General features: G+C 38.3%; 1 protein-coding gene across 1 annotated transcript; it reads right to left on the bottom strand.

Annotated features, from left to right (window-relative positions):
• Positions 1-13,155: 13,155 nt before the first annotated feature.
• Positions 13,156-14,726, bottom strand: LOC110872964 (dof zinc finger protein DOF4.6). Its single transcript, XM_022121866.2, has 2 exons — positions 14,565-14,726; positions 13,156-14,177 (listed from the first exon to the last, which is right to left on the bottom strand). Exons 1-2 carry the CDS (start codon positions 14,586-14,588, stop codon positions 13,317-13,319), a joined length of 885 nt encoding a protein of 294 aa, XP_021977558.1. The 5' UTR covers positions 14,589-14,726; the 3' UTR covers positions 13,156-13,316.
• Between the last annotated feature and the right edge of the window lie 1,886 nt (positions 14,727-16,612).

Genomic DNA, 16,612 nt, shown 5'->3' with positions numbered 1-16,612 from the left:
TCCGGCACGTGTTACTTGTTCCGTCTTGTGCTCCGGTGAACTCCGGTGTCTTCAGGATGCTCCGGTGAGGGTACAAAAGGGCAAGGAGAGTTGTAGAGGTAACGAGTGGAAGATGTGTGCGGAGATGGAGAGATGGTGTTCGATATTTATAGGAGCGTTCGGTGTCGGTTTAAAATGGAAACGATTTCGAAATACAGAAATAGTTCCGTGTATGTTTGGCAATCGATTCAAATGAGGAAGTGATTGATCTTGGTTTAAGGAAATGATCGGAATTCCTTGCTGTCAATCCTTGACAGTTGTCGAGAAAATAAGGAAGGAACGAGGTTACGTCTTTTGGCGGTTAAACAAGGAATTCGGTTTCCTGAATTGTCGCATAATAGTTATTTGTTTCCTAATTTACTCGGATGTGGCATGCCCGGCCGAGTGGTTAGAGGTTCGTTTGTGAAGCACAAGGTCGCGAGTTCGATTCCGGTTCCAGGGGTTAACCCCCTTTTTGTTTCCTTTTTTGATATTGATATTAACTGAGGTTAACTGAGTTTTCTAACTCAGCTAATGGGATCCTTTATAAAAGTTAACCAAGTTAGGCTTAACTTGGTTAATCTCAATGTCACAAGGCTTTAACTAACTTGATTAGTCCAAACTAATAAAATTTTCTTTTTATTTATTTATTTCACAAAAAAATGATAAATAAATAATTTATTTATTTAATTAATTACAATATTATTTAAAATTAATAAATGTTATTATTTGATTTAACCCGAATTTTCTGGTAAACTACCGAATTATCGTACAAGTTCCCGATTTTTGTCTAGTTTAGGGTAATCTCTGGATAATGCTCGATTTAAGAGTTGGGATTTGAATATCTTTCCACTGTTTTTACGTGTTTGACATAGTTTGACGTGATTTATCATGTAATAACATAACATAGTATCCACCAAGCATATGATCAAAATAATGCATTTTTCATTACTATTCAAGTCTCGAAATACAAACTGGGATAGAATGAGAGTACAACTGACTGAAAAGGAATGTACAACCCACTATGCTATAAATAGAAAGTTCAAAAACGCGAGGCGTTACAGTCTCCCCTACTTTAGAAGATTTCGTCCTCGAAATCTAAGATAAAAAGACTTTAGAAAAGATGAATATATATTTTTTTTAAAACGAGAATAGATGAGACCTTGATCATAATGTTTGAAAGAATTTGTTTTTATGAATGCAACATGTAGCACATTGTTTCACATTGTTGTTCACATAGAATAAAATGAATGATATGTCATAGATTTTCACATAGTGTAACATGTAAAATGAAAGCACAATAAATTTAATTTGTTCACGAAGGAGTGTCATTAATTGTTTTGGATTGCGACAATAGTGTAAGTGGTGACGTCCTAGCTCGAAATGAAGATAACGCTCAATGTAAAATCACATAGAAATTGAGATAACATAAAAAGAGACTTAACGTAAAATATGGATTGTCACGGAACGTAACATACGACACTTCCAAAGTGAATCGAAGTCCTTTTCGAATTAAGGAAACGTGCTTTGGCCTAATAGACAAACACTCTCATCGAGGAGCGACTAACGATGTTTGTCCTTCCAGTTACTACACATCCTTAATCGATTGGGAAATCGAAACTTTGGCGAGAGCGAAAATCGAGGAGTGGGACTAGTTAAACAAGATGCGAGTTTCACCTCTAACTTGTTAACATCGTACCCTAATGTGGTTAGTACTTATCCTAAGATAAGGGTCCACTAGAATATGAAATGGAAAACTCCCATCAAGGTTTGGATTTCACTCCTAACTTGAGGGTAGATTTCGTGCAAAAATCAAAGTATAGCTGAGTGAAAATCATCACCAAGTGTGGGAATCACCCCTATCTTGATGAGTCTTTTCGATTGTGTTACATGAGTGTCTTCAAAGCCTCCAAGTGTATTGTGTTAGCCTTAGGAAAGGCATGTATATTAAGAGTCCAAAAGAAAATAGAGGGAAGCAAAGAAGGTAGAAGGGAAGTTGTTTTAAGCAACACATAATGAAAAAGCTCCTAAACTATAGACTAGGCAAGGCATTCCTAATTCCCTATAGTTATGGCTCTGATACCAATCTGGTATCAGAGTACTCCTACTATAGACTAGGAAAACTAAGGCAATCCTACCTAATTCCCTATAGTTATGGCTCTGATACCAATCTGTCACACCCCAACCGATGGCGGAAACATCGGGATGAGACGAACAAATTGCTCAAAACAACATAACACTAATTGTGACAATATAGATTAAATCATTTTATTAAAACTAAAGAACAATACATTGTCTCAACATGATTAAAACATAAATCATCTTTCAACCATAGTTTATTTTCTAGGTGAGTTTCTAGTCCACCCTAACTTGATTCTTGAATTCTTCATCTATCAACCTGCAATATGTATTAAAATAATGTCAACAAAAACATGTTGGCGAGTATACAAGTTTTCATACATAGTATATACATGTTTAAAATGTTTACTCAATTCCAAATGTGAAATACCATACCATATTGACAGTATATACTCGAAACGATGTTACTCTATGTGCCCAAACCAAAGTTTAACGCAATTAAAGTGTACCCAAACGAGTTTGAGTAGGTTGACATAGTTTAACCTAACAATACCTGCTCGTAGAACAGGAGGGGCGTTTCTCAACCTATAGCGCTACCATTGTTAGGGGAGGCTTGTACGAAGTTAATGAACACATAGTCATTAGGTGTTTACAGTAGCATAACATGTCTAACATGAATAGAGTGTGTCACATAGAATATGGAATGAGTGTGCATTAAATGTTTAATGTGTTGTGATGTTTGATATGTAATACATATTGCACCCAAAAGTGTAAAACGAAAATGGGTCATGTATACTCACATTGATTGCGTTGCGTTTTCTTGGAAAGTAAGGAGGGTTTGAGTTGGATCCAAAAGAGTGGCAACAAGCACAAGAGATTTACCCTATTTGACGATTTGGAATTCGTTAATTAATGTTGGGAAAAGATAATGGAAAAATAATAACACTGTTTAAACTATTATTTTGTTGGATGTAACAATGGTAATAACAAGAGTGGAAATAATTATACTATTTGAATTAAACTAATGGTGCAAATATTGGGAATGCTATAATAATATGATATTAATAATGATAATAAAATTCTGATAAATTAATGATAATAAGACTTCTGCTAATGTATAATAATAATAATAATAATAATAATAATAATAATAAAAATTCTGATACATAGTAATTTTGGTTAATATTGAAAAAAAATACTAATAACTGGATAATAATACTGCTACTATAGAATAAAAAGCTGAAATAATATAGTAACAAAAATTTGGCCCAACAAAGGGCGGCCCAACAAGAGCCCAACCACAGTCAACAAACAGCAGCACATGCTCCAGCCCGGGATCGAACTCGGGTCTGTGACATGGTCAACCGCAAAGGATCACCACTGGGCCAAGCCCAGTTTGGTGATAGAGTGTGGGTTTTTTTTTTTGAATGTTTATCAGGCTATTATCTTCTTCATTTTAATAACATATACGTAAACTGCATCTCGATTCGATTGACGGAACAGTACATGAGACAGAATACATATCAACAGAATATTACACCAGTAGCAATGGAAATGAGGAATTTTATACCGAACCGGTGAAGGTCGAGCTCCGGTGAACTTTGTCTTGTCCGGCACGTGTTACTTGTTCCGTCTTGTGCTCCGGTGAACTCCGGTGTCTTCAGGATGCTCCGGTGAGGGTACAAAAGGGCAAGGAGAGTTGTAGAGGTAACGAGTGGAAGATGTGTGCGGAGATGGAGAGATGGTGTTCGATATTTATAGGAGGGTTCGGTGTCGGTTTAAAATGGAAACGATTTCGAAATACGGAAATAGTTCCGTGTATGTTTGGCAATCGATTCAAATGAGGAAGTGATTGATCTTGGTTTAAGGAAATGATCGGAATTCCTTGCTGTCAATCCTTGACAGTTGTCGAGAAAATAAGGAAGTAACGAGGTTACGTCTTTTGGCGGTTAAACAAGGAATTCGGTTTCCTGAATTGTCGCATAATAGTTATTTGTTTCCTAATTTACTCGGATGTGGCATGCCCGGCCGAGTGGTTAGAGGTTCGTTTGTGAAGCACAAGGTCGCGAGTTCGATTCCGGTTCCAGGGGTTAAACCCCTTTTTGTTTCCTTTTTTGATATTGATATTAACTGAGGTTAACTGAGTTTTCTAACTCAGCTAATGGGATCCTGTATAAAAGTTAACCAAGTTAGGCTTAACTTGGTTAATCTCAATGTCACAAGGCTTTAACTAACTTGATTAGTCCAAACTAATAAAATTTTCTTTTTATTTATTTATTTCACAAAAAAATGATAAATAAATAATTTATTTATTTAATTAATTACAATATTATTTAAAATTAATAAATGTTATTATTTGATTTAACCCGAATTTTCTGGTAAACTACCGAATTATCGTACAAGTTCCCGATTTTTGTCTAGTTTAGGGTAATCTCTGGATAATGCTCGATTTAAGAGTTGGGATTTGAATATCTTTCCACTGTTTTTACGTGTTTGACATAGTTTGACGTGATTTATCATGTAATAACATAACATAGTATCCACCAAGCATATGATCAAAATAATGCATTTTTCATTACTATTCAAGTCTCGAAATACAAACTGGGATAGAATGAGAGTACAACTGACTGAAAAGGAATGTACAACCCACTATGCTATAAATAGAAAGTTCAAAAACGCGAGGCGTTACAAGTGGATCAGGACAAGCTACCGAAACGTATCAGCGCTACTACTGCTACCACATCAGCCGCTACTCCTGCTACCCCCAGTGACAACAAAAGAAAGTGGGAAGGGGATTCTAGCAAAGGTTCAGCAACAGTTCAGTCTCAGGCTCAGCAACAGAAGACTGACCACTACCAGAGTCCTAGCCAGCAGTCTCCTGGTAGTCGTGGGCAGAGAAGATATCAGGGAAATCATCCAAAGTGCCACAACTGTAACAGGCACCACAGCAGCCAGTGCAACAAGGGTCGTTGCCAAAGGTGTCTCAAGATGGGCCACGAGGCCAAAGACTGTAGGAGCCCACGGCCTGCGAATCAGAACCAGCAACCGCAACTACCAGCTCCACAGAACCAGCAACAGCAGCAACAGCGAGGCAACAGGGGATGCTTTCAGTGTGGTGCTGAAGGCCATTTCAAACGTGATTGCCCTCAATTGAACCCGAACCAGAACCGCAACAACAACAATCACCAAGGCAACGGGAACAACAACAACGACAACGAAGCTAGGGTTCGTGCTTTCGTGCTGGGTCAGGGCGACGCAAGGAATGATCCCAACGTAGTTATGGGTAAGTTTCTTCTTGACGACTTTTACGTTACTGTTTTGTTTGATTCGGGTGCGGATACAAGTTATATGTCTTTGAAAGTTAGCCAAATGTTAAAACGTGCACCCACACTTCTGAACACTAACCATGTCGTTGAGTTAGCTAGTGGTAAGAGTCTAGAGGCCACGCACATAGTTCAGGGTTGTAACCTTATCCTCGCGGGTCAGACTTTCTCGATCGACCTCATTCCCATAGTTTTGGGTAGTTTCGACATCGTCATTGGTATGGACTGGTTATCTCAACATCACGCAGAGATCTTGTGTAAAGAGAAGATTGTTCGTATCCCTCGTTCTGGTCGGGAACCTCTCGAAGTTCAAGGCGACAAGAGTGGTGCTGTGGTTGGCATCATCTCTTTTCTAAAGGCTCAGAAGTGTTTGCGTAAGGGCCACACCGCCATTCTCGCACTTGTTACCGATGCATCAGCAAAGGAAAAGAAATTGGAGGACATTCCAATAGTTCGCGACTTTCCTCAAGTGTTTCCAGAGGAATTACCTGGTCTACCGCCTCATCGCCAGGTCGAGTTTCAAATCGAGCTAGCACCAGGAGCAACACCGATAGCACGCGCACCGTATCGATTAGCTCCATCAGAGTTGGAAGAACTCTCTACGCAACTACAAGAGCTCTTGGATAAGGGCTTTATTCGACCTTGCTCTTCGCCTTGGGGAGCCCCAGTACTATTTGTGAAGAAGAAGGATGGTACCTTCCGTATGTGTATTGACTACCGTGAACTGAACAAGGTGACGGTGAAGAACCGTTATCCTCTTCCGCATATCGACGACTTATTCGACCAGTTGCAAGGGTCGAGCTACTACTCTAAGATAGACTTAAGGTCAGGATACCATCAGCTGAGAGTCCGGGATGAGGACGTCTCCAAAACTGCATTCAGAACTCGCTACGGCCACTACGAGTTCCTAGTCATGCCATTCTGGCTAACGAACACCGGCAGTCTTCATGGATCTTATGAACAGGGTGTGCAAACCCTACCTGGACAAGTTTGTGATTGTATTCATCGACGACATTCTGATCTACTCCAAGAGTCAGGAGGAACACGAGCAGCACTTACGGCTTATCTTGGAACTCCTTCGAAAGGAACAACTGTACGCCAAGTTTTCAAAATGCGACTTCTGGCTTCGTGAAGTCCACTTTCTAGGCCACGTAGTAAACAAGGATGGGATCCATGTCGATCCATCCAAGGGTGATTCGATCAGGAACTGGCCTGCACCGCGTACACCAACGGAAATACGCCAATTATTGGGTTTGGCGGGTTATTACAGACGGTTCATTAAATATTTCTCAAAGATTGCACAGCCGCTTACGCTACTGACACAGAAGGGTGTCACCTACCGTTGGGGAAATACTCAGGAAACTGCTTTTCAGCACTTAAAGGATAGACTTTGCAGTGCACCTATCCACTCATTGCCAGAGGGCACGGACGATTTTGTGGTCTATTGTGACGCATCGATACAGGGGCTTGGTTGTGTATTGATGCAACGGGATAAAGTTATTGCTTACGCTTCACGCCAACTCAAGGTTCATGAACGGAATTACACGACGCACGATTTAGAGCTGGGAGCTGTTGTTTTCGCACTCAAGATATGGCGACACTACCTGTACGGTACCAAGTGCACTATCTACACCGATCACAGGAGTCTTGAGCATATCTTCAAGCAGAAGGAATTGAACATGCGTCAACGTCGATGGGTTGAACTACTGAACGATTATGAATGCGCTATCAAGTACCATCCAGGCAAAGCCAATGCTGTGGCTGACGCTCTCAGTCGAAAAGATACTACACCTAAGCGCGTACGAGCATTGCAGCTCACTATCCAATCTAGTCTTCCTGCACAGATACGAGATGCTCAGGTAGAAGCACTAAAACCCGAAAACGTCAGGGCTGAAGCCTTACGCGGCTCAAGGCAACGATTAGAACAAAGGGAAGACGGCGCTTACTATGTAACAGGGCGTATTTGGGTCCCACTTTATGGCAACTTGCGTGAGCTGGTAATGGATGAAGCTCACAAATCTCGCTACTCGGTACATCCAGGGTCGGATAAAATGTACCACGACATCAGAACTACGTATTGGTGGCCTAGCATGAAGGCCCACATCGCTACCTATGTCAGCAAGTGCTTGACCTGTGCAAGAGTCAAGGCAGAGTATCAGAAGCCAGCAGGCTTACTTCAGCAACCAAAGATACCACAGTGGAAATGGGAGGAAATTTCCATGGATTTTGTTACAAGCCTACCTAGATCCCAGCGTGGGAACGATACTATTTGGGTGATCGTGGATCGACTCACCAAGTCTGCTCATTTCCTGGCAATCAAAGAAACAGACAAGTTTTCCACACTAGCAGACGTATACTTGAAAGAAGTAGTCTCAAGGCACGGGGTGCCCACCTCTATCATTTCGGATCGCGATGCACGATTCACATCAGAACTATGGCAAGCAATGCACAAAGCTTTTGGCTCACAGCTAGACATGAGCACAACATATCACCCTCAGACGGATGGACAGTCTGAGCGCACGATTCAAACTCTAGAAGACATGCTTCGGGCATGTGTTATCGATTTCGGCAACAGCTGGGAAAAGCATCTCCCTTTGGTGGAGTTCTCATACAATAACAGTTATCACACCAGCATACAAGCCGCTCCATTTGAGGCATTGTACGGGCGTAAATGCCGGTCACCTCTTTGTTGGGCAGAGGTGGGGGATAGTCAGATCACGGGCCCAGAACTTATAGTGGACACCACGGAAAAGATTGCACAAATACGACAACGCATGGCGGCAGCTCGCGACCGTCAGAAAAGCTACGCGGATAAGCGTAGGAAGCCATTGGAATTTCAGGTCGGGGACCGGGTTTTACTCAAAGTCTCACCCTGGAAGGGTGTGGTTCGTTTTGGCAAACGGGGCAAGCTCAATCCGCGGTATGTCGGACCGTTCGAAATCATTGAAAGAATAGGCAAGGTAGCCTATAAACTGAACCTACCAGCTGAACTCGGTGCAGTTCACGATGTCTTTCACGTGTCAAATCTGAAGAAGTGCCTGTCAGATGAGACCCTCATAGTTCCTTTAAAGGAACTCACTATCGACGAGCAGTTGCGATTCGTCGAGGAACCAGTAGAAATCACGGACCAGGATGTTAAGGTCCTCAAACACAAGAGAATCCCTCTTATTCGAGTTCGTTGGAACTCCCGTCGTGGCCCAGAGTTCACCTGGGAACGAGAAGATCAGATGAAAGAAAAGTACCCCCAATTGTTCGCGAACAGTACAACCACTACTAAGGCTGAAGCTACCATGGAATTTCGGGACGAAATTCCAGATCAACGGGGGGAGGATGTGACACCCCAGGAAAACCAGTAGACGATACAACTTACCTAGCTTCCTCAGTGAGTACGTACCAAATTTCGGGACGAAATTTCTTTTAAGTTGGGGATAATGTGACAACTCGTATTTCAAACCTTTATTTGTGTGCTTCGATGTAACTTGTTTGGATTATACGTGACTAGTTGACGTGTTAGATGGTAATGGGAAACTGTGTTTTGTTATACTATGCGTTATGTGATTGTATGTGAATATCATAAGTTTGATCGCACAACACTGGCCCAACCACACAAACCTTTGGGCCGAACACCTCTCTCTCGGCTCACTATGCTTGGACTCGGCCCACCCTACCAAACCGGTTATATATTCATGCATACACACACCTTTGGGGTCTTTTACTTCTCACAATTTGCAATCAAGAGCACACACACAAAAACCCTAGAACTCTCTCTCTTGTTCGACGGCATCACCTCTCACCCGAAGCCCTTTCACTCGACCAAGCTGTCACATCACACGACTCGGTTAGTGTTATATCTTTGTTAATTGACATGCTTTCGATTTCTATATGACAAATAGGGTTTCATGCTAGTAATGTTTATCGATGATATTATGTATTTGGTTTAGAACTAAGAGATATGTGATGATGTTCTTATAAATCGGATTGCATGATCTAGAACCGAATGGATATGTATAATCGGCTGCGATGTGTTGTTATGATTTGTGGTATTGATTGGTTTATTGTACACATGGCTTAGGGTTGCATGAGTTCTTGAATTCGTTAATCACATGATCCGATTTTATGTTCATAGGATATTGATTAGTGTTCTTGAATTGATAATGATATAAATACGGTTGAATGCTGATTAATGATTGTTTTGATCTGAATTGTGAAACTGCCAAAGATGTTTGCTGATATTTAGGAATTGATTGAGCTGCAAATAAGGAAGTCTGTTACACATGCATAGTCTCGACACGGGTTGCGAGTCGAGAACCCACAGTCTCGACTCGAGACCACAGCACCGACACAAACAGCACAATCCGAGACCGCGGTTGCGGGTTCGGTTGCGACTCGAGACCGTGAAGTCTCGACTAGTACATGATGACCCGAGACCTCCTTGTTGCGACTCGAGACCTGGAGGCCAGCACAACTCGAGACCGGAAACACGTGCACACTGTTTTGGACCCTGCACACTGTTACGAGCCCAACCATTTGGGCCGCATACTTGGACATTGTTTACGTGTCTATACTGTTGTTGATCTGCCATGATTATATGTGTATGCTATGATCGTTACTTGTGTACAATACGTGTGGAATATACGTGCACTACTTGAATACGAACCTAACTTGTATGGTAACCATGGTAGGACGTGGTTGACCACCATATAGCTTAATTGAACTTTTCCGTGTATCTGCCGAGCAAACCAAGGTGAGTTCACACAGCCAAGGCATGGGATTCCCAGGTTGGGAATGGGTTGGAAGGTTTGAAATGGATAATTACCCGAACTTACGCTATTGCTAGACTATATACCATCGTCCTCAGGTTAGTCAGGACACGTAAAACCTACGTAAATTAGTATCTACCACTGTCTCCCGGGTCGGGAGGACACTTACGTAAAACCTACGTAAACTCATACCTACTACTGTCTTCCGGGTCGGAAGGACACTTACGTATAACCTACGTAAACCCCACGCGTACCACTGTCCTCGGGGAAGGGCACTCACGTAAAACCTACGTGACCTTGTACGTATTTCCTGTTCTCGGGCTAAGAAGAACACATGGTTGCAAATAGTCTAGTAAGTATAAATATGGGAAGCCCCCACTAGTAGTACATACATACATGGGAAGCCCCCACTAGATGAACATACGTTTTGCTATTACAAACTTACTTTCTGTAAACTCGTTCAACTAGTTGTTGACTCTCTGCTGCATGCCTTGCAGGACCTTAGGTACTTATGGAGCTTGCACAGGGAGGAGCAGGTCGTTGTGGGACATGGATCGTGGATGCCATGTTAAGATATTTAAACATTTGAACTTATGATTTACTTTGGGTTTACATACTTATGCTTCCGCTACTCAAAATATGTTTTGTTAAACATCAGTTATATTGTGATGGGTTGAATTGATTACTTTTTATATACTATGTTCAATATGATTGGTGGCTTGATCCTGGTCATGTCACGCCTCCAAGCGGTGGTACTCCGCAGGTGAATTTTGGGGGGTGTGACAATAAATGTTTAACCTTGCAAGATATAAATTGTTGCCTCTCCCCATATATAGTACATCTAACTAGAATTGTTGGTCCAGGAGCTGCTATCAAGACAAAGTGAAAAAGCTTGTGGCAAGTTTATTAACCAACAATTCCCATAAATCCTGTAGATTATGTGTTTTCATTACTTTACATTGTGTTCAGTAGTTTGTATATTCCCTATCAGTTTTACCAACTACTAGAATCAATTATGTTAGCCTAGTTAGATGTCACTATTAAGGTGATGTCACTAGTTGTTCACATTCGTGTATAGATAGATTGTTCTTTGTTAGGACAATATATCACTTTCTATAATTCACTAAGAGTACAATTCTTAGTGGGAGAAAGAGAGTGAGAGCTTTTGATGAGGGGGGGTCATTCAGATTGTACTTTACAGTTTCAATTGATTAGAATATGTGATGACTTTATTCTTATCATTTTAATTGTCTTGTGTGAATTGATCTATATACTTTTGCTGCACAATTGTTTACTTTTTGATTGGTTTACAAAACACAAAACACTCACAAACACAAACTCAGATCCTAACAAGGTTTCAATAGCTTTGTGGTACGTTAGTGTACAAATTACTTGGTCTAATTTCAAACTTACCGACAGTTTAAATCTTATGCATTGATGAACACATATTGGTGCATCCAATATTATTTTCAAAAGGCAATTTCTTTAGATTAATTGTTATAAACTTTCTAATTGATAAAACTAGGAGCAATAACATCTAATCTAGTTGTGTAACATAATTACCAAAATTTATAAATAAAGTAATGATTAGGTAGCAAAACATGGCTTGAATGCATTGCATGTTTTACCTCAAGACCAATATTTTTCTTTGTATCTACACCAACACAAGTTATAAACTCATACTAAAGTAATTATTTTTTCAGTTTTCTTTGATAATGTCTTTCTCTGTATAGAGAAAAATGTATTACAAATAAACAAGCATGATAGGTTAGCAATGTTACATTATAGTGCTACCATCAATCACAAGTTATTTAAGGTGAGCAATTTCTAGCCATTCTTAATTTTATGTAAAGCAAGAATGTGAAAACACTAACAACATGCTCATCATTAAATATGAACATGTATAACTCATCAAACACGTGTCATGGTTGGATTGGAGTGTTGTTTTCATGCAAACAAAAGGCAATTTAAGAACAACATTTGAACACTGGTACTTACGCATCTGCTGTCTTCGTATGATGTAGTTGTCACAACATTAACAAGAGCTAGAAGAGCACAATACACATAGGTAAGAGAAATATTTACCAATACCTTGGCTTTATAAGTCATTTACAACATAATAAGCAAGTGACGTAGTTTCTAGATCATTAAAAGGGCTAGAAGACAAAGATGACCATTAAATACTTTCGATATTGTGATTCTAATATGATACGTGTCTTACTATCATTTTTGCATCATATGTGTGTAGAAAATATATAGGATGTACGTCTATATCACGTATGAATTGAAACTGAATTTTGTGAGGTGAAAGTGTGTTGGTTGATACATGAATGAAAAGTCCACATGATTTTTAGCATAAATCGCAAGTATTGTGTTATCATTTCCATTGGCGCGTATGAAATGGATGCTATATGTGTCATGTCATGAACATATTGAATTTTGCGGGTTGAAGGTATGTCTGTAGATGATGCGCGAATAAAGAGTCGATAAACAAGTGGTACATATTTCGAGTATGACAGTATCAAGAAAAACACAACAGTGGATCCATATATTATATACATAATAATTGTTTTGTGAGATTACTTTGGAGGTCTAATATAACACACCCATAAAAATGATTGCACTTTGTGATTTTCTCGAATAACACTTACCACTAAAATATGGTACGATAGATGCCTAGGTCATTTGACTAAACCTAGAAAACTTTTGTAATTTTTTAATATATTGCCAAGAAGACCTCCAAGAACAAGTACCTGATTTTATTCTTGATAAAGAAACAAAAATGTATTATTGATTTCAAATGCGTCATGTATGATCCCACATGCATTAAAATATACACCTGTTCATAAAGTGGCTGCATTAAAGTGGTGTACCATGTGCCTCGTGGATTTCTTCTTCTAGTATGCTTCAAGAAGGTGATGTGCTGTGCTTGCAAGAATCTTGATACCGGTATTTTGATGTTCTAAAACCAGAAATTAGAGAAATCGAATGAAAACCTAGTTTTGTTAAATTACATGCATAACTCACAATTTCTACATTTCAAAACCAAACAACAAAAAAACTTCTAAAAGTAAAACTTCAACCCAAATCATCAACTTTTTTTTTTTTTTTTTTCTGATCTTGATCTGTTGTATATTTACCATGATCCTCCTCCTAGCTCTCCAGTGCCCCAGTAGCCAGTTGAAGATTCTCCTTGCCCTTTAGTTGCCTCAAACAATTCACTATTTGAGGTTGGAATAGGCTTCAAATCTTGAAAAGGGAATAATATCCTTGCATTTGCACTTGTACCAGCAGTTGTAGTTATAGTACTCATGGTGCTTTGATGATTGGTCATCCCACCTCCTCCTTGTACATGATGATGATGATGATAACCTCCACCATTTTGATCAAACCCATCAAGAGAAAAATTCAAACCTGCAGGAGGATTCATGATCATGGTGTTGGTGTTCATCATCACTTGATTTCTTGAATCTGAAAAACCACTTTTCAAGAACTCCATGGCTGAGAACTGTGATGAACTAGTGGTAGTTGTGGTGTTTGGATTGTAGGGCAAGTTACCAAATTGAAGAGAAATGTTTGTATACCCTAGGTTTAGGTCTTGACCTTGAACTTGACTTTGACTTTGACCTTGGCCTTGGATGATTGTCTTGCTAGGGTTTTGTGGGATCAAGCTTGCTATTGGTGGGGCTATCATATGGTACTGATTCTTAGCTATGGCAGCAGCAGCAGCTGCTGCCGGTAGTGATGACGATGACGATGATGAGGATGATCGCTTGTTCCGCCTTGAACCGCCACCCACCGGAACATTTCGGAGAGACCCACCATCAGTCCAATACCTTCTACAAGTCTTGCAAAAGTACCTTGGCTGAGAGAGGCTGTAGTTGTTGTAATAACAAAACTTTGTGTGAGCAGAATTGCACCTTGGACAGTTCAAAGCTTGTGGCTTTTGTGGTCTAATATTTTTCTTTTCTTCCATGGATTTCACTACTCCCAATCCCTGAAAAGTTCAAAAAGAAAAAGAGAGATACATGACTCCATGCCATCAAATCCAAATCAATTTGTCTCAAAAAGAAAGCTTTTTTAGGTCAACTTTGTATCAGAGTGGGAATTTAAAAGGGAAAGTAAAGTAAAGAAAAGAAAAGAAAAGAAAGTGCAGTAAGTACTTTCAAGAACAATATTATGATAGATGTAAAACAGACAAACTAAACAACCTAAAGATTTGGGTTTAGTGGTTTAAACAACAACAACATCATCATCTCTTTTAAAAGTGCAAAATCATCAAAAACAAGAAATGAACAAAACCCTAGATAGAAAGTTAAAAAATCAAGAAAGACATGCATGGGCTTTATATATTTGAATTGAGATTAGATTAGGATTAGGTTACCTTCGACCACTGACCAGCATCCATTAGATGATCTCAAGAAAAGAAAAAAAGGGAAAGTTTATGGAGATGTTGAGAGAGAATAAGAAAAAGAAGACTACATACACCCACCCACCCACTTTTGGGAGAATGGAGGTGGTCATAAAGCAAGAAAAACACTGGAGAAGGTGCGGTTTGGCTCACTCAACTCAACTCACTTATTATTTTATGTGTCACTGTGTGGAATGCGCATCTTTGTCTTCGCCCCCACTATAAAGTATCCATATTTGTATAAATTAATTAAGGTAATCAACCATTGTGGGCATAAGTTTATCTTTCAAAATCAAGACTGAAATAGAAGTTTTCTACTTTCATAAATAAAAAACACAAAGAAAATTTAACCAAAATATATCCAAATTGTCTAAATATTTTTAGCAAAGTGTAAAGTTAGGACCCTGTAATACCAAAAACATGTGGTGGGTGTGTGTATGTAATTGAATAAGTGGCCGAAAATGATGGAAAAATATGATACAATATTATACATAGTGAATACTAATAACTAGTTAAACCTCTAGTACTTATAAAGACTGTCATGATTATTATCCACTAAAATTTAATGAATTAAGCTTCAAATATCTTTATTATGAATAACTTGGATAAGACTTTTTGTGGAGTGCATATATTAAATAATTTGATGGTTTCTCTGAAAGCCATAACGTTTGAGAGTTAAAAGGTGTAACATAAAATCGTTCTTTACAAAAAGTGTTGTGATAAAAAGGCATGCTATCACATAGTTTGTCGTATTAATTTCATCATCAATTTTAACATAAGCTTCTTTCCCAATCTAAAAATTAACTTGTTGACCGAAGAAAAAAAATGCTATAGCTGTTTATTTTTGACATTAACTATATGATTTTTTAGTGTTTACAATATATATATATATATATATATATATATATATATATATAGGGTAGGGCTAGATAGAAAACCCTATATATATAAAAAACCCGAGAAAACCCAAGCTCCCGACATTTTTTTTTTGAAAAAAATAACACATGTAATATACATGTTTTTAAGACTTTTGGGCCAAAAAAATAAAAAAAGCGCCGAAGGGATATTTAAAAAAAAAAAAACAAGTTTCAGCAATTTTCAGCGAAATTATGTCTTTTTTGCTTAACACGTGTTAGGAGCTGAAATTTGTTTATTTTTTTTAAAAAAATCCCTTCGGCGCTTTTTTGTTTTTTTTGGCCCAAAACACTCTAAAACATGTATATTACATGTGTATTTTTTTTCAAAAAAAAAAAATGTCGTGAGGTTGGGTAAAAATGGCTTCCCATTTGGGTTTCCAGAGTTTTCTAAGAATTTTAGGGTTTTTTATCTAGCATTATCCTATATATATATATATATATATAGGGTAGGGTTCAAGAGTGAACCATATTGTTTTTGTGAACAAAATGAACAAATCTTGTCCATTGATTTAGGAGATCTTGAGATTTATAATAATGACAATTTCCTAATTAATTATGTGTAGAAAATAAATGAAAAGGGTATAAGTGTAAATTATTAACTAGTTCTCTTTCCAATTAAATATTTAATTACATTCTCCCTCTTCATTTCTCTCACCAATTAACTAATTTATTAATTTAAAAATAAACACAATTACTATTCAGCCAACCTGTTTTATACACATATGTATATCCATTTTATACACATGCATACATATGTAATTTGAATAATACATATGTGTACTTTGAGTATCCAATGCAATTACATATGTGTATAAACCATTTATTAGTTCTGTTTATGTATGTTTTATACACAGTTTCTATTCAACCAAACTGTTTTATACACATATGTATATCTTTTTTATACACATACATACACATGTAAATTAAAAAGTACATATATGTAAATATGTCATGAGAAAAGGTATAATCTCTACAAAATAGGAAACATGTAACTGAAATCAAGAATTCAAACAAAATGATTTATATAGGAAACGTGTAACTGAAATCAAGAATTAAAACAAAATGATTTAAATCTAATTTATGAAAATTAAAGGTAATTTACAA

Source organism: Helianthus annuus, chromosome 8 (assembly GCF_002127325.2).
Source record: "Helianthus annuus cultivar XRQ/B chromosome 8, HanXRQr2.0-SUNRISE, whole genome shotgun sequence".
Taxonomy (NCBI): Eukaryota; Viridiplantae; Streptophyta; class Magnoliopsida; order Asterales; family Asteraceae; genus Helianthus; species Helianthus annuus.
Note: the sequence above shows the minus strand (reverse complement) of the source record. Positions and strands in the feature narration are given on the sequence as shown.